The sequence below is a fragment of the Xenopus laevis genome, chromosome 9_10L (assembly GCF_017654675.1).
Source record: "Xenopus laevis strain J_2021 chromosome 9_10L, Xenopus_laevis_v10.1, whole genome shotgun sequence".
Classification (NCBI taxonomy): domain Eukaryota; kingdom Metazoa; phylum Chordata; class Amphibia; order Anura; family Pipidae; genus Xenopus; species Xenopus laevis.
In genome coordinates this window covers 120648574-120672520 of record NC_054387.1, presented here as the reverse complement: position 1 = coordinate 120672520, position 23947 = coordinate 120648574, and the positions used below count along the sequence as shown (strand labels likewise).

Below are 23947 nucleotides of genomic sequence, written 5' to 3'. Positions count from 1 at the left end.
CTCTGCCCCATGACATCATCTCTCTGCCCCCTTTAGAAAACCAGAAAAAGTAGCAACCCTATTAGGGTTAGCTCAAACAAATTAATTTTTGACTTGGACAACAGAACCTAGTACTAAATTAATGCCCACAACCTGCCTCCGCCAGTGATGTAAGCACATCTATGACATCACCTGACAGAACAGACTAGACATGGATTTTCTAGGTCAACCAGATTTATACATTGGGCCCAAATGGATTTTCTGGGAGTCACCCGGGTTTGTACATTGCCCAGGGGCATGGTAGGGATGTAACTGGAAGATGCAGGGCATGACAGGGATTAGAGGTGCAAGGGTTGACCCGAAACAAGAGTTCAGACTAGCAAAGTGCTCCGTATATGGGGAGGATGGCAGCGCTAACCTCTTCTACGCGGTATACTGTCTTGTGACATCACCCATCAGTCTTATCAACCTCTGTGACATCAACATATTAATCATCTCTGAAACCATAACAAATCTCTGCACTGAGCCAGGCCAACCCCATCCAGATTCACCAAATCCCTGTGCACATATGTCATAATGCTGCCCTCGACATGATCACTCTGCCCATGACATCATCTCTCTGCCCTGTAAAAACATCACTCTGCCCTGTAAAAACATCACTCTGCCCTGTGACATCATCTCTCTGACCTGTGACATCATCTCTCTGACCTGTGACCATCTTTGCCCCTTTAGAAAACCAGAAAAAGTGGCAACCCTATTCGGGTTAGCTCGAACAAACTAATTTTCGACTTGAACAACAGAACCTAGTACTAAATCAACGCCCACAACCTGCTTCCGCCGGTGATGTAAGCACGTCTATGACATCACCTGACAGAACAGACTAGACATGGATCATTCCTGACCAGATGCAAATCATTACAACATATAACACACATTTTCAGTTAACGTTTTCCCTTTAATTGACTTATTTATTGCACAAGCATTGAGCATAGCTCTCCTGTCAGAATGAATACATACCTACACGCCTGGATCCATTGCACACATTATATTCTCCCATGGGTGGGTCAGAGCAAGCCGTGCATTCATTCCACATGTTTACAAAAAAAATCAATATCAACTTAAGTAAATAATTATACAGAGAACATGAGCGGATATTAATCTTTCCTCTGCCTTTGTTTGGAAATAAACCATTGTATTGCGTTTCCACCTCTTGACATGAGGGTAATTAACAATTAAATGGTCACTCCTCAAAGGGGAACATAAACACAGGGGGGATTTTTTAAAGTATTATAAACAAAAAAAATTTATGCAATCCATCCAAAACCTGGGAAAGCAGCAGTCATGTAAGCACCCAGATGTCAGATTTCATTTAAAGTCCCCTTAATACTCTCACACGTTCCTGCTGAATTGTGTTTAGTACAGGGGAATATCTATGCTGCCATAGTTTTATGGTATCTCTCTGTACAGACTATGAGCAAACTTAGGGGGCTGTTCCTGCTGAATTGTGCTTAGTACAGGGGAATACCTATGCTGCCATAGTTTTATGGTATCTCTCTGTACAGACTATGAGCAAACTTAGGGGCTGTTTGTGCTGAATTGTGCTTAGTACTAGGGATGCACCGAATCCAGGATGCCCGGCCGAACCCTAATTTGCATATGTAAATTAGGGGTGGGTAGGGAAATCGCGTGACTTTTTGTTACAAAACAATGAAGTAAAAAATATTTTTCCCCACCCCTAATTTCGGTTCGGATTTGGTTCGGTATTCTTTCGTGAAGGATTCGGGGGTTCGGCCGAATCCAAAATAGTGGATTCGGTGCATCCCTACTTAGTACAGGGGAATACCTATGCTGTCATAGTTTTATGGGATCTCTCTGTACAGACTATGAGCAAATGTAAGGGGCTGTTCCTGCTGAATTGTGCTTAGTACAGGGAAATACCTTTGCTGCCATAGTTTTATGGGATCTCTCTGTACAGACTATGAGCAAATGTAAGGGGCTGTTCCTGCTGAATTGTGCTTAGTACAGGGAATACCTATGCTGCCATAGTTTTATGTGATCTCTCTGTACAGACTATGAGCAAACTTAGGGGCTGCACATATGCATTCATTGAATCTCTCTGTAAAGACTAAAAAATTCAAGGTGGCCATACACGGGTAGATTTAAGATACTGATTGAGCCCCTTTAGGCCATGTTGGCAGTTTATCTGTCCATGTATGGGTACCCAATGGGACTGCCCAACTGATTTCTGGCTGAAAATCAGTCAAGGAGAGTCGCAGGCCTCATCCAACAGGTCTCCAAAGACCCCCTACAGACGATCATGGCGGTGGCCCTAGGGCCAATGAACAGATCAGACAGATTACACCCAGAATGTGAGCGGCTCAAATGGGCCCATATCCACTAAGTCAGCGACCTCTCCAGAAACAGTCCCTATAGATTTATGGAGTCTCTCTGTACAGGCTATGGGCAATTCAGTGGAACAGTCTCCTAAATATAAAACCCGGTGTGTCCCCTAATAAATGATAAAGCAGTGAGCATGAATATAATGAATATAGTGAATATAGGTGCTGTACATGAGTGCATGGCACAGGGTTATGTAATGGAACTGGCTGGCACTGGAACGCCCAGGGGGGTCAAAGCAAATTAGGGTAAATAATGGGACCCAATGGTTCTGGAATTTGCAGTGACATAATTACAATTTAGCCCCAGGGATCCCTTGTCTTAATTAACTGCTCAACAAGACACTGTCTCCAGATATCTGTTAGTGGGCTCATTTCTCTTCCACCATGACTGCTGTGACCCCAGGCAATGTCTTTTCCCAAAAATGCATTTCCCAAAAAAGAATGTCAAGCAGATCTGCCTCCATTTCTACACGTGGATTAGAAGAACTGGAAACATAAGCAGATTTATCAAAGGTCGAGGTGATTTTTTGAATTCCAAAAATTCGATATTCAAGCTATTTTTTCTTTACTTCGATTAGGGAATAGTCCAAATTCGATTTGAATTTGAAAAAAATTGGAAAATTCGAACATCGATATTTATCATGTACTGTCTCTTTTAAAATTCGACTTCAGCCATTCGCCATCTAAAACCTGACGAATTGCTGTTTTAGCCTACGGGGGACCTCCTAGAACCCAGATGGAGTCAAATGGTGGACTTTGAAAAATCAAAGTTGATTTGAATTCAATCGAATGCAATGTTAATTCGGCTGAATATGGACCTATTCTATCGAAATGCCTATTCGGCAAAAAAAAATTATTTAATTTCGGTTGGTCTTTTTGAATTCGGATTTCAACGTTTTTCAAATTCGACCCTTGATAAATAAAGGCAAAGAAAATACAATAATAAACACTACCTAGTTTTATAGCAAAGGGCTGCTGCTCCACTCCCTATAGCCGGCAGCATTATAAAAGTATGGGAATTATAACCCGGAAACCCCTTATCCAGAAAGCTCCAAATTATGGGATGGCCATCTCCTATAGACTCCATTTTAATGAAATCATTCTAATTTTTAAAAATTATTTCCTTTTTCTCTGTAATAATAAAACAGTAGTTTTTACTTGATCCCGACTAAGATATAATTAATCCTTATTGGAGGCACAACTAACCTAATTAATTTTTAAAGGATTTTTTAGTAGACTTAAAGGGGTGGTTTTAGTACGTTATAGAATGGTCAGTTCTTTTTTGAATTATTTGCCTCTTTCCAGCTTTCAAATGGGGGTCATTGACTCCATCTAAAAAAGGCGTAAGGTGACACATGTAGGGGGTTATTTATTAAACTCCGAATGCCAAAAACCTGAAAAATTCCTTTTTTTTTTTTACTATAAAATACAAATTTGTAGTAGAAAATTAAAACCCACATTTTTTTGGGATTTATTATACCCCGAGGATGTAAAAAGACCGAATCTGAAAATCTGGCATCTCAAAACTGCAGAGGTTGCATATAAGTCAGTGGAAGAAGTTCCAAAGACATCTTGATCTGCGCTGGGTTTTGTGCAATAATCCGAAGATTTCATGGTTTTCGGGCAAAAATCTGAAAAAAATTTGAATTTTCGGGTGGAACATTTGAAAAATTCGTACAATTAGTTTTTTTCATGTTTTTTTTCTGGGGTTTTTCCCCACCACAGAATTCAGGATTCAGTTGGGGATTCGGCTTTTTTCAGCAGGATTCTTATTCGCCCGAATCCTTCTGCCCGGCCGAAACCGAATCCAAATGTGCATATGCAAATTGGGGGCAGGGAGGGAAATTGCGTGACAAAAGAGGTAAAAAAAGTTTTCCCCTTCGCACCGCTAATTTGCATATGCAAATTAGGATTCGGGTTCGGTTCCGTATTCGGCCAAATCTTTCACTAAGGATTCGGGGTTCAGCCGAATCCAAAATAGTGGATTCGGTGCATCCCTACTATTCATATCCCAGTCTCTTATGCAAATCAATGCATGGTTGCTAGGGTAATTAGGACCCTAGCAACCAGATTGCGGAAACTGCAAACTGGAGAGCTGCTGCATAAAAAGCTAAATAACTCAAAAGCCATAAACAATAAAAACTGAAGACAAATTGCAAATTGTCTCAGAATATCACTCTCTACATCGTGCTAAAAGTTAATTTAACTGACCTTACATGGGGCCAATACTCCTGGCTAACGAGTACGCCATATACCAGGTCCTGCACTTTGCCTCATTGTACCAAAGCAATATCTTGTGGCCTCTCTTTGCAAGCTGCTGCACCTGGGATCCATTAAGGATTCCGCCGGCCATTAGAAGCTCCTGTAAAGCTGCATCGTCAGCCATATAAAATGCAGACACGGCTTATAGGCTGACATTTATCTGCTAATGTTACTGCCTTTGCACCCAGCTGCACCGGGAGGAGGCCTGAGATTACGGCAGCCTGATTATCCCCACTTTGGATCTTTTAATAAAAGAAACATCATAGGGATCGGAAGGGGCACTGATGAGGCACAACTGGAATTCAACGAGTGTTAATTTGTTAATGGGGGTCACTGACCCCATCTAAAAAAACAAATGCTCCGTTAGGGCTCTTACACATGAGCGTTTTGACCTGCGCTCCCCTGCGTTCCGTTTTTTGGCGTTCAGCCGCAGGGGAGCGCAGAAATAGACGCAAGTCATTATTTGAAATGGGGCTGTACTCACTCAGGCGCGTGTAGGCGCTGAACGCAGGAAAAATGCAGCATGTTGTGTCTGAACCTGCGTTCGTTGCCTACACGCGCCTGAGTGAGTACAGCCCCATTTCAAATAATGACTTGCGTCTATTCCTGCGCTCCCCTGCGGCTGAACGCCAAAAAACGGAACGCAGGGGAGCGCAGGTCAAAACGCTCATGTGTAAGAGCCCTAAGGCTACAAATGTATTGTTATTGCTACTTTTTATTACTCCTCTTTCTATTCGGGCCTCTCCTATTCATATTCCAGTCTCTTATTCAAATCAATGCATGGTTGCTAGGGTCATTTGGACCCTAGCAACCAGACTACTGATACTGCAAATTGGAGAGTTCCTAAATAAAAAGCTAAATTACAAATGTAGGCAAATAGTCTCAGAATATCACTCTCTATATCATACTAAAGGTTTATTTAAAGGCAAACAACCACTCGAACAACAAATATTATTGGGGGCTTAAACTTTCCTCATGTGGGTTTAGCTAGGAAAGTAGGGGACCTATTATCCAGAATGCTCAGGAGCTGGGGTTTTCCGGATAACGGATCTTTACATAATTTGTATCTTCATACCTTAAGTCTACTAGAAAATCATATAAACATTAATTAAACCCAATAGACTGGTTTTGCCTCCAATAAGGATTAATTATATCTTAGTTTGGATCAAGTACAAGCGACTGTTTTATTATTACAGAGAAAAAGGAAATCATTTTTAAAAATTTGGATTATTTGGATGAAATGGAGTCTACGGCCTTACCGTAATTCGGAGCTTTCTGGATAATGGGTCCCCCTACCTGTAGCTTTTCTACCCTGCCCGCTGTACTCTTTGGGGATGAGAGAATCCATATAATTTCTAGGGATGGGCGAATTTTTTTGCTTTGTTTCTATGACGCCCATAGACTTGTATGGTGTCGTGCATCAAAAAAAAAAAAAAAAAGATGCGCAACAAAAATATTTTGCCGCGCGTCAAAATTTTTTCGACGCCCATAGACTTTAATGGGCGTCGGCGACATTTTGCTGGCGGCGAATTTTTGGAGAAAAGAAACAGGTCAAATTGGCCCATCCCTAATAATTTCCCATCATCCAGAGGGTATACAAAAAAACTAGAATATCCCCGCAAAACCGATATCTTCCCAGGGAATGATTCCATTCCTGGATACAAAGAGTTACTATATTTGGTTTCGCAAGACTTTTATTCCACATTCTGATTGGCTGCCGAGGGACCATAAACAAGAAGTGATCAGTAATTATTGCTTCAGAAGGTTGGGGCCTTGTTAACTAGGGAGCGGCGTATCACAGCAGGCCGTCCCCTTTCTTCCAGCAATAACGAGAGGACGGCTAATTAAGAATGATCATTTATACGCTCCCATTAACCCCCTGGTTGCTGGAACAAACGTCCCATCACTTTGAAGACCCACAATAACCACAGAGATCTGTCATTTTAATGAAGTTGCCCAGATGGAGTTTATTTACAAAAAAAAAAAAAAGGCTTTTCATGTCGACGCAACTTTCCAAAAAGCGTTACTCGTGTTTAATGAAATTCTAAGCTGAAAAAAAGACAAAATCTCCGTCGGCTAATGGCTTCTTCTCTCTGCACAAACCGCAATGGCATCTCCAGGAAGCAAGTCTCCGGCTGCGGTTGCACATTAATGTAAATAAAAAAGTCAATATTCCTACCCTCTGACACACTCTGGCAGATCTGACAAATATAAAGCAAGGGGATCTGATCTGGCCCCTATGAGGGGATGGTACGTTCCAAATGATCACACCCCTCAATGGCGGCATACAGACTGATGGACGGGCACATCTCACACTTAAAGGGATAACGCCTTGTGACTAATGAATGCCTGTAAATCATTTACTAGAATAAAGAATATAATAAATGGAATATAAAGCCAACTTTCAGGGATATTTTCACTTTCACCCCTTACAGTTTTTATATTTCTGTGTAATTATGATTAGTGACAAGCAGCTTGAAATCCTGCAGTGATTCAAGCCATGACCTTTAAAGGAGAAGAAAAGTCGTCTTGCACTTGGGGGGGGTGCCTAATGTTAGGCACCCCAAGTGTTTGTATTTACTTACCTGAAATCCCGGGCCGGTATTATACCAGTGAGCACCACAGAGCCATCCTCTTCCGGCTTCTTCTTTCTTCAAATTTCCCGGGGCAGACACATGTGCCGTTGAATGAAATAGCGACTTTTAGGTTAAAGTTCGGCTTTTCACTCTAATGCGCATGCGCAGCTGCGCAAAGAAAGAAGAACCCGGAAGAGGATCACTCCGTGGTGCTCACTGGTATAACCCGGCCTGGTGCAGTTTTCTGCTGATAGGAGCACCAGCCCAGGGTTTCAGGTAAGTCAATACATTCACTTGGGGGTGCCTAACATTTGGCACCCCCAACTGCAAGACGACTTTCCTTCTCCTTTAAGGGCACATTTATAGTGCAAAGTGCAAATTGCAATTTTTGGAAGAAAAGCGGCAAGTTTTTTTTAACGTACAATGCCCTGTTTTCCCTCAGAATTCCAACACTATTGCAGGCAATGCAACCAGTGGCCTTTCACACTTGTGATTTAGGGCAGAGACACACGGGAAGATTTGGGGAGACTAATCGCCTCTTCTTTGGGCAACTAATCCATTTTCCAAAGTCACCTGAAGTTGCCCGACGAGGAAACTTCGGAAAACGAAGTTGCCCAAAGTCAGGGAGATTAGTTGCCGAAGAAGAGGCGATTAATTGCCGGGTGACTAAATCTCCCAAAATCTTCTTGTGTGTCCCTGCCCTAATGGTCCGTTCTCTCTCTCTTTCTTTCTCTCTCTCTCTATCCCCCCTCTCTCTTGTATCTATATCTCTATTTCTATATCTCTATATCCAGGGTCGGACTGGGGGGCCCGGGGCCCACCGGGACTCCAGTCCAGGGCCCCCCTACAGGCCCCCGTCCCCCTGCTGCAACGCGCCGTGCGGCGCCCTTCAGTGTGCATGCGCACACGGTGGCACCCTCTGTGTGTACGCGCGCACGGCGCTGCGTCTGCACGCATGCGCACACTGCGCATCGACGAAGATTTTTTTTTTTATTTCAAAAAACAAGATATCTGTTGAGGGGGCCTGGCCCGGCGGGGGCCCACGAGGGTCGGGGCCCACCGGGTTTTTTCCCGGTGTCCCGCCGGGCCAGTCCGACACTGTCTATATCTCTATATCTCTATATCTCTATATCTCTATATCTCTATATATATATATATATATATATAATATCAAAACAGGGGGGTTGTGGGAGCACTCTAAAGGCTTTAAAGTATATATATAAGTATAATAAATGCTATTGCATATGTACCCAAATAGGGGTTATTTTGTTACAAAGTTATGATCATAAAATTGATAAGCCACCATACCACGTCAAGGTAAACCCCGAATGGCGGTCCCTAACTTGTTTTATATTTTATGTGCATTTTAGCATTACCTGTAATCAATGTCCGTTGAACGCTGTTTTTTCACTGAGGGCTAAATCCTCCCCAGCCAGCAATCAGGCTTTTAAAGGAGAGATATTCCCAAAACAAACGCCCAATTTTAAAAGCATAGGATCACCACTAGTTTAAAGGGGGGGTATTATATATATATATATATATATATATATATATATATATATATATATATATATATATATATATATATATATATATATATAAAATGTATCTATTTATATCTAATACCAATATACCAATACATTTGGTGAATAGCATCAATCTGTGCTGGATTTTGGGTCCACACTAGTGCATTCAATGTTGTACATGAGCCCCTAAATACCACTGGCATCCATCTACTCTGTTATACTGACATGTAGGGGGTTATTTATCAAAATCAGATTTTGTCTGATTTCTTGAGTAAAAAAAAAAAAGTCAGACAAAACTATAATCCACGATTTGACCTTATTTATCATTAAAAAAAACTCGATAAAATCGGTTTGGAAAAAACCTTGAATTTTTTGGGTTGTATGCCTGATAATTGAAATCCCCGTTTTTCTGCCCAAAAGTCAACCCAGACCATGATATTTACCAAATTTTTAATGGGACCTTTGCCATTGACTTCTACAGGACCCAGACAGCTTGGGAATGGAATATAATAAATCACGAAAAATTTGAGGGTTTTTTTCCCACTAAAAATTCAGACTCAATAGTAAAAAATTTTCACGTTTTTGGAATTCGGACTTTAATAACCCCTGTAGAATCTCAGCCATAAAGCAGTTACATGGAGAAACCCTACTTATGTACTGTCAATATTGTCTATTTGTTAATGAGTTAATAAAGTGGCCATGAGTTTGCTTGTGCCATCTGGTAGCAATAGCAAGTGGCCCCATAAATATGCAGAACAGGAATGTACTAATGACCCTTTACAGGGGTGGTTTGCATTTCATCATGGAAACAGAGAGCCAAGGCGCTTATTATTCACACACACCAGAGTTTGGGTAGCAACACTATATTTGCATGGAGGAGATTTGCATTGCAGGGTGTTCAGCTCCTATTTACAGTGGCTCTTATTTGAATATATAACTGTACTGGGTAAGAAGCTTATCACTTTGCCCAGTTATCTGTAACAACAACATAACCTAAAAATAGGTGTATATCCCTTTAAGATTTTTTTTTTGTATTTCTACATAAATGCATGCTAAAAGCAACGTTCCATAAATATACATGAATTAGGTATGCACGTTTGTTGGGCATGCTGGTCACCTGCAGCCAATGGATACAGGGCAACAATGGGAACCCCCCCCCCACCTGATTGATTTAGCTTTAACTGTCCAGTTGACCATTCCATGGCCTACACGCTTTCTGTACGAAAAATGTTGTTAGCTCCGTGATAAGGATCATCAGAGATTGTCTCTACTTCCTATCAGGATATCACAGCAGTCGTGTCTTGCTTTCTGGCATTTGAGCTGACTATAAACAGGGACAGTTCTGGACTGGGAGTCAAAATAGGCATTTCAAGACAAGGTCGGCTGGGGAAGATGACCCGTGGGGAGGGGGGGTTGGCTGGGGTGTGTTGGGGACCCTAAGCAGCAGCCCTAATAGGCCCCGAATGCGGTTTCTGGTACACAAAGGTCCAAATAGTGACTGTCTATGGCATCTTACAGCAGCCCCTCCAGGCCTGAACAGGAAAATCTGCTCCTTTGGCAAAGTTGTCCTTTGTTTTGTACAGGTATGGGATCCATTATCTGGAAACCCGTTATCCGGATAATGGAAAGCCCATCTCCCATAGACTCCATTTTATGCAAATAATCAAAATGTTTAAAAATTATTTCCTTTTTCTTTGTAATAATAAAACAGTAGCTTGTACTTGATCCCAACTAAGATATAATTAATTCTTATTGGAAGCAAAACCAATTTATTTAATGTTTACATGATTTCCTAGTAGACTTAAGCTATGAGGTCCAAATTATGGATCCGTTATCCGGAAAGCCTCGGGTCCCAAGTATTCTGGATAACCGGTCTTATACCTGTATACAAAATCTACTGCTAAACCATATTGAAATCTGCAATTTATTCCACTTACCAAAAAGTAAGTACAGGTAGGGGATCCGTTATCTGGAAACCCATTATCCAGAAAGCTCAGAATTATGGAAAGGCCATCTTCCATAGTCCAATATTTGGGTACAGAGGCAGAAGTGGGGCAGTAGAGGGTTACGGGAGAGGTTGGACGTAGGCTAAAGTTCTGCCCACACCCTGAAGTAATTTATTAACACTGGGCAAATTTGCAGTTGGGCAGTAACCCATGGCAACCGACCAACAGTGTCTTAACTAGATATTAATGGACCCCACAGCAAATGATTTTTCAGGCCCCTAAAAAGTTGACCTTTTTTACCACTATTTATTGAAATTGTATATAGGGCCCCTATACCTCCTGGGGCCCCCCTGCAGTCACAGGGTCTGCTTCCTCTGTAGTTACGCCCCTGGCAACCAATCAGATGATTGCTTTCACTGTTCAACCTGCAGCTGGCTGAAAAAAAGCTAATCACTGATTGGTTGCTATGGGTTACTGCCCAGGTGCAAATAACAGATCCCATACCTGTATATTATGTAGACAGATATTTTATTCCATTCCCAAAGGCAGAATCCCTCGTTGTCTCCTGTACAGATGAATGAGCCAATAAACAAAGAGACGGGTGAATACCGTTAGGAAATGTTACAGTCAAACTTGAAGAAAGGAGCTGATGCCCATATTGCACCACAGGGAGCCGCATGTTCCAAAAAAGGCCAAATTCCCCCGAACTAAAATTAAACCACAAGCTGCATTTCCTTTTTGGTTTTGCTCTTTCTTCATTCAGGGAAATTTTCCAGAACACCGTAGGTGATTTTTGCTGACTAAAGGGGCTTCAATTTTGCGCCCCATCTGCAGTATCACCACCAGATCCCAGGCCCTCTATTCAATCATAGCCCTTAATGGGGGTTGTTCACTTTAAAATGAACTTTTGGTATGATGTAGAGAACAATAATTGGGGGTATTGGTTTTCATTTTTTATTATTTGTGGTTTTTGAGTGATGCCCCTGAAGAAGCCAGTAACGGCGAAACGCGTAGGACGGCATGGGTGGAGGGTGGTGAGACAAGCTCCAAACCGCTCCCTACGTAGATAGGCACAATTGAGCCGTATTGGAAGATTGGAAGGGAGGGGGGCTTCTGTTTGCTGGCTAGTAATTCGACAATATACCGATTAATGGTCAGAACCTATGGTTTAACTAATAATGGTCCACCACTCGTCCACTTATGCGACTTTTGTGTTTTCCAACTCGGCGTGACAGTTATTCACACAGTGAGTGTAAATAGTCACTGATGGTGCAGTCCAGATTTTAAACACTTTAATAAAAGTTATATTTTAAATGCATACATATGGTCAGGGTTGAATTTTGGGAGCCATCTGAACTGGGTTGCTGGGAGGGCACTCAGATGTTATGCAGGCGATTTTGTATCTCCAGTAGTTTATATGGTTTTTGAGTTATGTAGCTTTTTATTCAGCAGCTCTCCAGACGGCAATTCCAGCATTCTGGTTGCTAGGGTAGAAATTCCACCTAGCAACCATGCATTGATTTGAATACGAGACTGGAATATGAATAGGAGAGGCCTGAATAGAAAGATGAGTAATAAAAAGTAGCAATAACAATGCATGTGTAGCCTTACAGAGCATTTGTTTTTTAGATGGGGTCAGTGACCCCCATTTGAAAGCTGGGAAGAGTCTGAAGGCAAATAATTCAAAATCTATAAAAAATAAAAAATGAAGGCCAATTGAAAAGTTGCTTAGAATTAGCCAATCTGCACATGTGCCAAACCACAGCGGATCCTCCATGATATTACTTTTACTTCTCCGTTAAAACTTATTTTCAATCCAGCATCAAATGAAAGCGCCCGTGGATGCTGGCACAAATAAATACATATAATCTAAAATGAATGGTCTATGAATTAATAAGCCACACATCCAAGAATATCTGGGGCAGCACACATATTTGCAACCCAAAAGTCACCATTACTGGCATGCAGAAGAGCTTGACCCCTACCTGCCATTCAGGCTGGGCCCCCAGCTCCCCTAGCAGGAAGTGAACCCGAAATTTGAGAATCACTTCTAGAAAAAGCGATAGATGTGACTGGATAGAGGGTTAGTTACAGACAGTGTGGAAGAAAGAGGACCAGGTTATTGTAGGACTGACAGCCAATAATTCACCCAGCGTAAATGGCAGGGCAGCTAATTTAGATATGAAAGTTTTCTGCAGATAGTAAATTACCCCAACACCTAACTGTCAGCTAAGGATGAACATGAATCAGCAGGCCACAATATCATCTCTCATACTGAGACTGAAGGGCCAAGCCGCTCAGTTTAAATCCCAGCAGAAGCAATGGCTTAGGGGAAATCTGCAAATCCTGCTTATACCATAGAGTACCATACAAATTAAGCTATACCCTCACACTAAGGATATAAGAAGTCACCGAGGGGTTCTGTGACCATATAAAGGCACAAGACTGCAGGCTGAGTTATACAGGGAACTCTGAGTATCACTCATGTATTATAAGGGATAATGTACCCCCTACTGTAAATGATAAGGATATTAGAAGTCACTGAGGGGTTGTTCTGTGACCATATAAAGGCACAAGGCTGCAGGCTGAGTTATACAGGGAACTCTGAGTATCACTCATGTATTATAAGGGATAATGTACCCCCTACTGTAAATGATAAGGATATTAGAAGTCACTGAGGGGTTCTGTGACCATATAAAGGCACAAGGCTGCAGGCTGAGTTATACAGGGAGCTCTGAGTATCACTCATGTATTATAATGGATAATGTACCCCCTACTGTAAATGATAAGGATAATAGTATAGCTATCAACTTAGTATGAACAAAAGCAGCACTGGACAGCTATGAAATATTTCGATTTTTATATCACCCCCTAACATTGTAATGTATTTTTAAAATGTGTATTGTATACAGTCTTGTTAGTGCTTACTTGGTAGTGATAGTCCATACAGGTGAGGTCCCTCCAGCATTGGTCTCCCCGGATTTTTATCAGACCCTAAAAACGGCAAAGAAAATGAAACAGCATTCAATTGTTGTGTGTACTGAAGGAAAAAGAAAAGCTAAATCAGGAAGATGATTATCGTGTCCCAAGTTGAAGATCTCCTGGCAAGATCCCACTATCCAAGCCTGAAACTGGGCAGAACCATCAAATTGCACCAGTGTAAGTATTTGGCATGTACCATTTACCTGTAACCTGTGTGAAAGTGAATCTGATTGGCTGCACTGCATTACTAGACCAAGAGCAAACAATGGCTCTTTTATCACATTTCTCCAATTAAAACAATGACCCTCAGCATTTTGCTGCAAAAGACAAAATGTTCAAAAATACCTTTTTATTGGCAATAATGGGAAACACCGTGTCCAAACCAGCTGAATTGAGTAACTAAGCAAAAATGCTTCCTTCCTTATTTTGGTGCGATTTGCACCCATGCAAAGTCAAATTCGCTCTTTTATACAGCTGCTGCTCTACAGGGCTGGTCTTCACCTTTATTTGGACCTCCTTCCCTTAAAGGGGTTGTTCACCTTTAAATTAACTTATACTATGATGTAGAGAGTGATAGTCTGAGACAATTGGTTTTCAGTTTTTATTATTTGTGGTTTTTGAGTTATTTAGCTTTTTATTTAGCAGCTCTGCACTTTGCAATTTCAGCAGTCTGGTTGCTAGGGTCCAAATTAACTTAGCAACCATGCATTGCAATGGATAAAAGACAGGAAATTGAAAAGGAAAGGGTCTGAAAAAAAAAAAAAGACGAGCAGCAACACATTTGTAGCCTTATAGAGTATTTGTTCTTTCAGTGGGGTCAGTGACCCCCATTTAAAAGCTGGAAAGAATCAGAAGAAGAAGGCAAATAATTCAAAAACTATATAAAAACAATTTTTTTTAGACCAATTGAAAAGTTGCTTAGAATTAAAGGGGAATTATTACAAAAACAAAAATGAAATATAATCTGCATTGTTTCTGAAATAATCAAGTTTATGTTCACTATTCCTCTTTCAGCATCTGTTTCTCTTCAGTCTGTCTTCATGCAGCAGTTGGGTGTCAGATATTCATTGACAGTTAGATCCAATGTATCTTATAGGGGGCTCCTTTTGCCTAGAAGATGTATTAGAGCTCACTCTATTAAAATCACCAGACATCATGTCTCTCTACATGCAGGATTTGTGCAAAAGGCAGTGATTTTGTTTGTACTGGAATAGTTATTTGAATGAGCTCTAATTCATCTGCTAGGAAAAGAGCCCCCCTATAAGATATATTGGATCATTCATCTGACACCCAACTGCTGAGAATTAAGCTGGCCATAGATGTTGAGATTTTTAAAAGATCAGATCCTGATCGTGAGACCACAATCTTCTCGGAACGATCGTACGATCGTAAGAATTTACCATCAACTAAAAAGACCAATTTGCCAGGAAAACAAAGGGGAGCTGCCTGCTTGGCCCTGCAAACATAAATAGATTGCACTGGGACCGACAAAGATTTTTTGACCTGGTCGATCAATTTCCTGACAGATGTTGGCCGAAAAATCCTAAAATGTCCGACCGTTCGAATCCCACTAACCGCACGGTAATTTCGAAGGATTGGTCGGGCTTCCCTAAAACAGGTCATTCGGCAAGAGAAATCTTTGCGTCTATGGGGACCTTCAGATGCTGAGAAAGGAATAGTGAAGATAAACTTGATTATTTCAGAAACTGAACCTCATTTCTAATTGATTGTATTTAGAAAGTTTTATATTTCAGTATGCTGAAGCTTATATAAAATTTTTATTTTCGCGACAGTTCCTCTTTAAAGGTGAACCGCCCTTTTACATACAGCTCTGCAATGTAGAAAAGCTGATAGAGTGAAGGGGTTAATAACTAGATTTTGAGAGGAATAAAGGGTGCACGACCATCAAAGACATCTGGCTGAGCTGCAGAAGCAACATGGACATCTGTAAGCCATGCTCATCGCCCGAGGCTGCAGTTTGTGTCTCCTCTCTGCTTTGATCCCATTCTCTGTGATTAGCATCACAATCTCTCTGATGAAGGAAGAGCTCTGGCGGTCAAAAGCCAGCCTCAGAATCGGCCACATGCAGACAGTTATAATGTACGTCTTCACCTGCTCATCTCAACGACTCGTGTCATCAGCTACAGAGACAGCCGCGCAATAATGTTCCTCCGGCATCCAAATTAAATCCTGGGTGTGAGGAGCCACATGAACGTCCGACTCGGTTATATGAAGAGAAACTACAGAGATCCCCATTGTGTTACTTTGACTCTGGATTCCACCTGTGCACGGATTTGCTGACAACCAAAGAGGAAAGCTCCGTGTAATGATATTGGTTATAATGAGCACCTTAGCACCTTGCTCCTGCTCACCATCTACAGGAAACCTGTTATCCAGAAAGCTCCAAATTATTGGAAGGTCATCTCCCATAAAGTCTGTTTTAAAGGGGTTATTCACCTTTATCATTATTTCGAATTTGTGTGAGTTTTTTTAAACTCCTTTAAAGGGGAACTCCGGTTTCCAAACCAAAATTTGATAAAAGCCCCACATAAAACAGAAATATACCCATCACCGTTACCTGTTTCCTCAAAAAGTATGAATAAATGCCATTTTCTGTGCTGAAATTCAACAGTTCTTCTCTTTCTGCATCATTTGAAATCCTGGCAGGGAAGGAGGGACTAAATACTGATGTAACAAATTGTAACAACTTCTCCACAGCTTACAGACAACATGCAGGAACTACATAACCCACAATGTTCCTTTCCTTATTGAAATCACGTGTGCAGGGAATTGTGGGTTTGGAGGATGCAGGCTGAGGACAGATGGCTGTTGATACAAAGTAACAGTAGTCAGACAGCTCAGCAAAGTAGTCAGACAGATCAGCAAGCAGGGGCTGGGCTTAGGGAACTGTTAGGAACCATTAAAATCATCTGCATATTTTTTAAATGATGTATATTGCAAAGTTGCTTGAAACTATGTTTACTTTTCAAAAAGCTTAAGTTACGTTTTTGTGGAGTTCCCCTTTAAATTCAAATATACTCGAAATTCGACTAGGGGATCATTTAAGAAAAAAAATTTAAAAACTCGACTCGAAAACTCGAATAGAATCAAAACTCGAATGTCAAGAAGGCTACAAACATCTCCAAATTGGTCACTGGACCTCTCCCATTGACTTATACATGAATTCGGGAGGGTTTAGGTAGCGAATAGTCTAATTTGAAGTTTTAAAGGGCCAGAGTAAGACAAATCTTGAATATTGAATTTGAATTTATTAAAAAAAAATAAATAAATAAAAAAAAAACTCGAATAGAGTTTGGATACTTCGAATTTGAGCGTTTTGACCATAAAAAAGTGTGAAAATTAAAATGTTCAAATTCGACACTTAATAAATCTGCCCTTAGTATGATGTAGCAAGCGATATTCTGAGACACTTTGCAATTAGAGTTATTTACCTTTTTATTCACCAGTTTGCAATTTCAGCCATCTGGTTGTTAGGGTCCAAATTACCCTAGCAACCATGCATTGATTTGAATAAGAGACTGGAATATGAATAGGCCCCAGTCTGGGACAATTTCCTCAGGCCTTTCTTTTTTCCACCATAAGCCTGTATAACTTTTATACCAGTGATCCCCAACCAGTGGCTAACAAGCAACATGTTACTCTCCAACCCCTTGGATGTTGCTCCCAGTGGCCTCAAAGCAGGTGCTTATTATTGAATTCCAGGCTTGGAGGCAAGTTTTGGTTCCATAAAGTTCAGATGTGCTGCCAAACAGAGTCTCCTGTAGGCTGCCAAGTCCACATTGGGGCTACCAAATAGCCAATCACAGCCCTTATTTGGCACCCAGAGATTTTTTTTTTTTTAAGCTTGTGTTACTCCCCAACTCTTTTTACATTTGAATGTGGTGCACAGGTAAAGGGTTAGGGACCCCTGTGCTAGATCTACCAGCATATGTAGGCATTGCTATACTTACAATGTGAACCAGCAGTTCCTTTGGTGTTAAGCTGCCCATGCATGTAAATATATTCTCCTTTGGCACAATATGAAGATATCGGGCTGCTTTTGCAACCCAAGTGGTCAAGTGATATCGTGTCAGGACCAGGTCAATGTGGTCCTTGACCAAGCATGATGTATCATTATTTGTAATTACTTTCCTGATCAGATATTGTCTAGGCAGGCTATATTATCTATCCCAATCACAAGCCCAAACACAAAACTCCCCAACTGGCATGGACAAACAGATCAGGTGGACAGCCCACATGTGATTCTGGAGTTCATGCCTCTTTCAAGCCTGATATTATCCAAACTATGGTTATTTATACCCAGGTGGTGGATCTGGCCATACATCTTACCACAATCTTATTTAATTAATAGTCTCAGGCAGATTTCCACGATAGGTGGCACTCAGCCCAATTGGATGTTGTGCCATGAGCCCAAACCCAGAATTATAAGAAAAGAAGGAAGAAGTTGTGTACAGTTTGTATAAGATATAAGCCAAGCTAACAATTGCTTGTGATAATAATACTGGCTTAGCAGGGAGTGTTTATAGGACTTTCCTTTTCATGTGGCTTTTGCCTAATGATAACTACCCACTCAGTGTAATGGAGGAAACTAGTAAAACCAAACAATACTAATGAGAGAATAAGTAGACAGAACGTGCCGGAGTAATGACACATGGAAACGTTTCCATGATAGAGCTGAATACACAGGTATAGGGATCCACCGTCCAGAATGCCGGGGACATGGGTTTTTTATTTTATTATTACAACAGAAATAAAAGGGTCGTTTATTTAAACATGACACGGTGAGAAATGGCATTAGCATATGTTGGATCTTTATGGATAACAGGTTTCAAGATAACAGAACACACAGCAGTACTTGTCTTTGTTGGCAGTACCAACTAATGCAAATTACAATTCCCAGAAGCCATTAACAGGAACAGGCAAAACATAGCCCAGTTTAATGTTATTTGCCTTTATATTTTGCCTCTCTCTCTCTCTAACACGGAACTGAAATATCTTTCAGGTTGCTAGGGTCTGTGATCCTGGCAACCACAAAACAAAGACTAAAGGAAAGAGTCATAGGGCTATACCACCATGTTAGAGTTTTAGGTGGTGCAAATAAGGCAGGGAACTGTAGGACAGTGTAAAGAGCTGTATTCTGAAAGTAGGGTAGCTGGAGCAGAGGTTTCTTCCTCTCTTTACAGTAGGGGATAGCAGTTGTAGTAGAGCAAGATGGAAAAACAGGAGAATACTGGGGGGGATAGTAGGACAAAATGGCTAAAATGGAGCAAGGTGGGGACAGTGGGGAGACAGTAGGAAAAGATGGTGACTTCAAACAGGTTGGCTATAGTAAGGCAAGGTGGGTACAGTAGAGCAATGTGGCTACAGTAGGACAAGATGGAAACTGCAGAGCAAGATGACAACAGTAGGGCAAGGTGAGTGGCTACAGTAGGACAAGAGCAGAACAGGAAGGCAACAGCCGGGCAATGTGGAGGCAGCAGGGCAAGATGATGTCAGCACAGCAAGATGGCAACAGTAGGGCAAGATGAAGGCAGTGACACTTTCTGTGTTTCCCAACCTGAAACACTTCAGATTCTTCTGCAAGGTTTACAATCTGATGAAGCACAAGCTGGGCAGTGCTAGTCTGTTTGGTGTTGGGCCCATCCACAATTACATACAGCCCTACTCATCATCCAGTTCATTGTGACCCTAGCAACCAGACAGAAGTTTAGCTTAGTACAAACTGTCAGCTGCTAGAGATTAGGGGGCTGACCTGAAAGCCTCGGGACCTGTGGTTGGAGGGGTTCAGGTTGTGAATCAGACAGAGTAAGGACAACCCATATGTTTTAACGTTTAATGCCAACGTCCCTTTAATGTTGGCCGAACAAAGGGTTTTTGTGGTTTCCACCAAAGTCCTCAATGGAAGCACCATGGTTGGTTTCTTCACTGCCTGATATTTGCTGGTAAAGCAATGCCAAAGCCTTAAAGAAGAAGGGAAGCTACCTAAGCAGTATATTGCCAATAGATTAGCCACAATAGTGCAAGCTATAAGACTATATTTATTCTGCAGAATGCTTTACCATACCTGGGTAAACAGCTCTAGAAGCTCTCTCTGTTTGTTTAGGATAGCAGCTGCCATATTAGCTTGGTGTGACATCACTTCCTACCTAAGTCTCTCCCTGCTCACTCATAGCTCTGGGCTCAGATTTCAGCAGGGAGGGGAGGAGGGAGGAAGAAAGGGGAGGGAGAGAGGAGCAAACTGAGCATGCTCAAGCCCAAGCCCTGGAGGTTTAAGCTGAAAACAGGAAGTCTGATACAGAAGCCCATGAGTACACAATAGAAGGAAAGAAATTCTGTGTTTCTTTTGACAGAGGACTCAGAGCAGCATTACTTTAAGGGATTACTGGTGTATTTATATAGACCTTTCTGATAAAGCTTGCTTATTTTTAACTTTAACCATGTGCTGTACCTATAATAATCAAGCCTATTGAGAGGACCAAGAAATCCTTGTCTAAGCCTTCCTCAACAAATAACTATTTATATAAGCCTGTACGGCAGTTATGTTTAATCACAGGCACCGGTGACAGACGCTTGGGCGCATCCATTCTGCGGGGGAAACGAAGCCCTTCGGATCGTATTATCATTGGCGGGGCCGACCCTCCAGTCTGCACAGACGGAGCCTCAAACGCTGCCAATTATTTCGACCCCGGGATTTTCTCCTTTTTTTTTTACATCCTTTTCTAATTTGTTGCAAATGTGGAGAGCGCATGAAATAATTAAGAGTACAAGTGAGAGGTTTAGGATATAATCCACATTTTAGGACTTCCACAATCTGCGCGGCATTTAACCACTTAACGGGACGCACGGAAATACCTTGTTTATAGGCTCAGCCTTTTACAATCACGGTCGTGCTTTAGAAAATAAGCATCTTTTTTTCATAACCCAATACAATTACTGGTGATTGCCAGCCGAGGCAGGAATGAACAGCAATGTCGTTTAAATCCATCACAACCCCTAAAACTGTACAGGACGAAATCTACAGCTTGGTATTAGTTTCCATAGAATCCTTTTCTTTAATAATGAACATGTTAAAGAGAAAGATAACTTTTACTAATTTGTAGACGCAGTTTGCAATCGGTCTACTTTTTTCAAGGTTTCTTAAAGGGATACCTTCATGGGAAAACAAGTTTTTTTTTCAAAACACATCAGTTAATAGTGCTGCTTCAGCAGACTTCTGCACTGAAATCTATTTTTCAAAAGAGCAAACTGATTTTTTTATTTTTAATTTTGAAATCTGACGTGGGGCTAGACATTTTGTCAGTTTCCCAGCTGCCTCCAGCAGGGCCGCCATTAGAAATCACGGGGCCCCGTACAACAAAATTTTTGGGGCCCCCTGGGCCCCGCCCACACTGACGACCAAGCTCCACCCCATATTCCGCCCACTCCACATCGCAGTTGAAAGACCACACAGACATCAGCGCTAAAAAAGTAACCCCCCCACACACAAGTTGTAAAAAGCTATTGATGGTCAGGGCCCCCTTATAAAAAATTGGGGCCCCAAAAAAAAAAAAAATTAAAAAAAACTAAAAAATAAACAAACATTGGTGGCAGGGGCCCCCTTATAAGTTAAAAACAAATTGGGGCCCCAAAAAAAATTTTTTTTAAAAAAACTAAAAAATAAACAAACATTGGTGGCAGGGGCCCCCTTATAAGTTAAAAACAAATTGGGGCCCCAAAAAAAATTTGAAAAAAAATTAATTTTTTTTTGAAAAAAAAAAAACATTGGTGGCAGGGGCCCCCTTACAAGTTAAAAACAAATTGGGGCCCCAAAAAAAAATTTGAAAAAAAAATTTTTTTGAAAAAAAAAAAAAAACATTGGCGGCAGGGCCCCCTTATAAGTTAAAAACAAATTGGGGCCCCAAAAAAAAATTTGAAAAAAAAATAATTTTTTTTTGAAAAAAAACAAAAAAAACTGGTGGCAGGGGCCCCCTTACAAGTTAAAAAAATTTGGGGCCACCAAAAAGAAAATTAATTTTTTTTAAAAAAAAACAAAACAAAAAAATACAATGGTGACAAGGGGCCCCTTACGAGTTAAAAAAAAAATTGGGGCCCCAAAAAAAAAGTTTTAAAAAAAGATTGGTGGCAGGGGCCTATAGAATATTAAAATAATACATTGGTGGCCAGGGGATTAAAAAAAAAAAAAAACCACAAACTGGTGTTCAGTAGGATTGAACTCATGGCTTCAGTACTTCAACTTCGCCTCCTTTCGTGACTTCGGGTCTTTTCACCGCTTCAGGACTTCAATTTCGTCTGTTTTCGTGACTTCGGGTCTTTGCGCTGCTTCAGGACTTCGGCTTCGGCTGTTTTCGTGACTTCGGTTCTTTTCGGCGCTTCGTGACTTCGGCTTTTTCCGTGACTTCGGGTCTTTTCGGCGCATCGGCTTCGACTTTTCGGCACTTCCGCATTCTGCACGCAAGAGGCAAGACGTACGGCTCGGGCGCTCGTAAGGGGGGCCCGGATCTTCAAGAAATGCAGCGCTGCCGGGCCCCCCTTCATCCCCGGGCCCGGTACGCTTGTCCCCGCTGTCCCCCCCTGATGGCGGCCCTGGCCTCCAGTCATGTGATTTGTGCTCTGATAAACTTCAGTCACTCTTTACTGCTGTACTGCAAGTTGGAGTGATATCACCCCCTCCCCTTCCACCCCAGCAGCCTAACAACAGAACAATGGGAAGGTAACCAGATAACAGCCACTGGTAGATATAAGAACAGCACTCAATATTAAAAATCCAGGTCCCACTGTGACTCCTTCAGTTACATTGAGTAGGAGAAACAATAGCCTATCAGAAAGCAGTTCCATAGTGCAGCACTGGCTCTTTCTGAAAGCACATGACCAGGCAAAATGACCTGAGATGGCTCCTACACACCAATATTACAACTACAAAAAGAAATATACTTGCTGGTACAGGAATGAAATTTTATATGACAAAGTGAATTATTTGAAGTGTAATTTAGAAATAAAAACTACACCATAAAAATCATGACAGAATCCCAGAATATATATATATATATATATATATATATATATATATATATATATATATATATATATATATATATATATATATATATATATATATATATATATATATATATATATATATATATATACTATGAAATTTTAATTACCTGTTTGCCAGGTACCTGGGCTTTTTCAGCTGGACCCATGATTGCTTATACACCAGTGCCCACCCCTCTCTGATATCATTAAAGGGCGGGCGCAAGTAGATAAACAAACAGCTGTGAGAAGGAAAAGAAACCAGAGGGTGCTGATGGCACGGCCATGGACAGAGCTTGGGCCACCACAATGAATCCATACTTCTTGGATTTGTCTGAATGACAAAGATCATCCACTAAAGATTGAGCTAAACTGAAATATTGTGGGAGGGGGGGTTATTTCATCAGGGCTTTAAAGTGACAAACATTTTTGGGTTTGAATTTGTACAGTTAGGATTCAGCTAAACTAAATCCTGCAAAAATGTTTGAGGGTCTGAATCCTAAACTAAATCCTGGCTTGAGTGCTTCACAAATATTCATACCCTATTCATCTTCCCCTCTTCTATCCAAACTATTGCCTGGATCCATCCAGATACTCTACGTTGCTTCCCTCCAGCAAAGTATATTTCTGGTCACCAACACCACCCAGCTTGTGTGGCTGCGAGGGTAATAAGCTGTCCACAAGGTTGGCCCACATGGGGAGCGGGGGAAACATAGGACCTTATAAACCCGCCCTACAGTCAGAAGGTCAACCTTTGGCTCACTGGCTGTTGCTAAAACTCATCTTCCATTGGCTGTGAAATATATATGACAAGTGGCAAATAGAAGAAATAATAGACCATGTCAGGGAGATGCATTAAATAGAAAAGAAAGACTATCTGAGGGGTCAAAAGCAAAAAGCATGATGGGAAACCTGCCTCCCATTTGGAACAGTGACTAATATGATTGGAAAGTGTTTTGAACCAGACCGTGGTTTCCGAATTGTTGACTGTCATTGACACGAAAATCAATAACATCAGCTGAGCCCTGTTGTTTCTGTCAGGCTATATTTAGATTTAAACCCTTGATACTTGTCAGTCTTCCTTATGAAGATATTGTAAAAACATGTTTTGCTTCCAGCCTAGGAAGCCATACTAACCAATCAGGTGCTTGCTTTTGATTACTGGCATTGGACCAAACTTTGTATGATGTTTACTCCATACACACATTCTCTTACTCTTGGCG

General features: G+C 41.2%; 1 protein-coding gene across 2 annotated transcripts in view; it reads right to left on the bottom strand.

Annotated features, from left to right (window-relative positions):
* lmf1.L (lipase maturation factor 1 L homeolog) overlaps nt 1-23947 on the bottom strand; it is a 221404-nt gene that overhangs the window by 97700 nt on the left and 99757 nt on the right. The window contains exon 5 of one of the 2 annotated variants that reach the window (XM_018236594.2): nt 13617-13682. The exons of the other annotated variant lie outside the window; for it this stretch is intronic. Within the exon in view, the coding sequence (XP_018092083.1) occupies nt 13617-13682 (66 nt within the window). The remainder of the gene's footprint in view (nt 1-13616; nt 13683-23947) is intronic. 2 annotated transcript variants of the gene reach the window in all.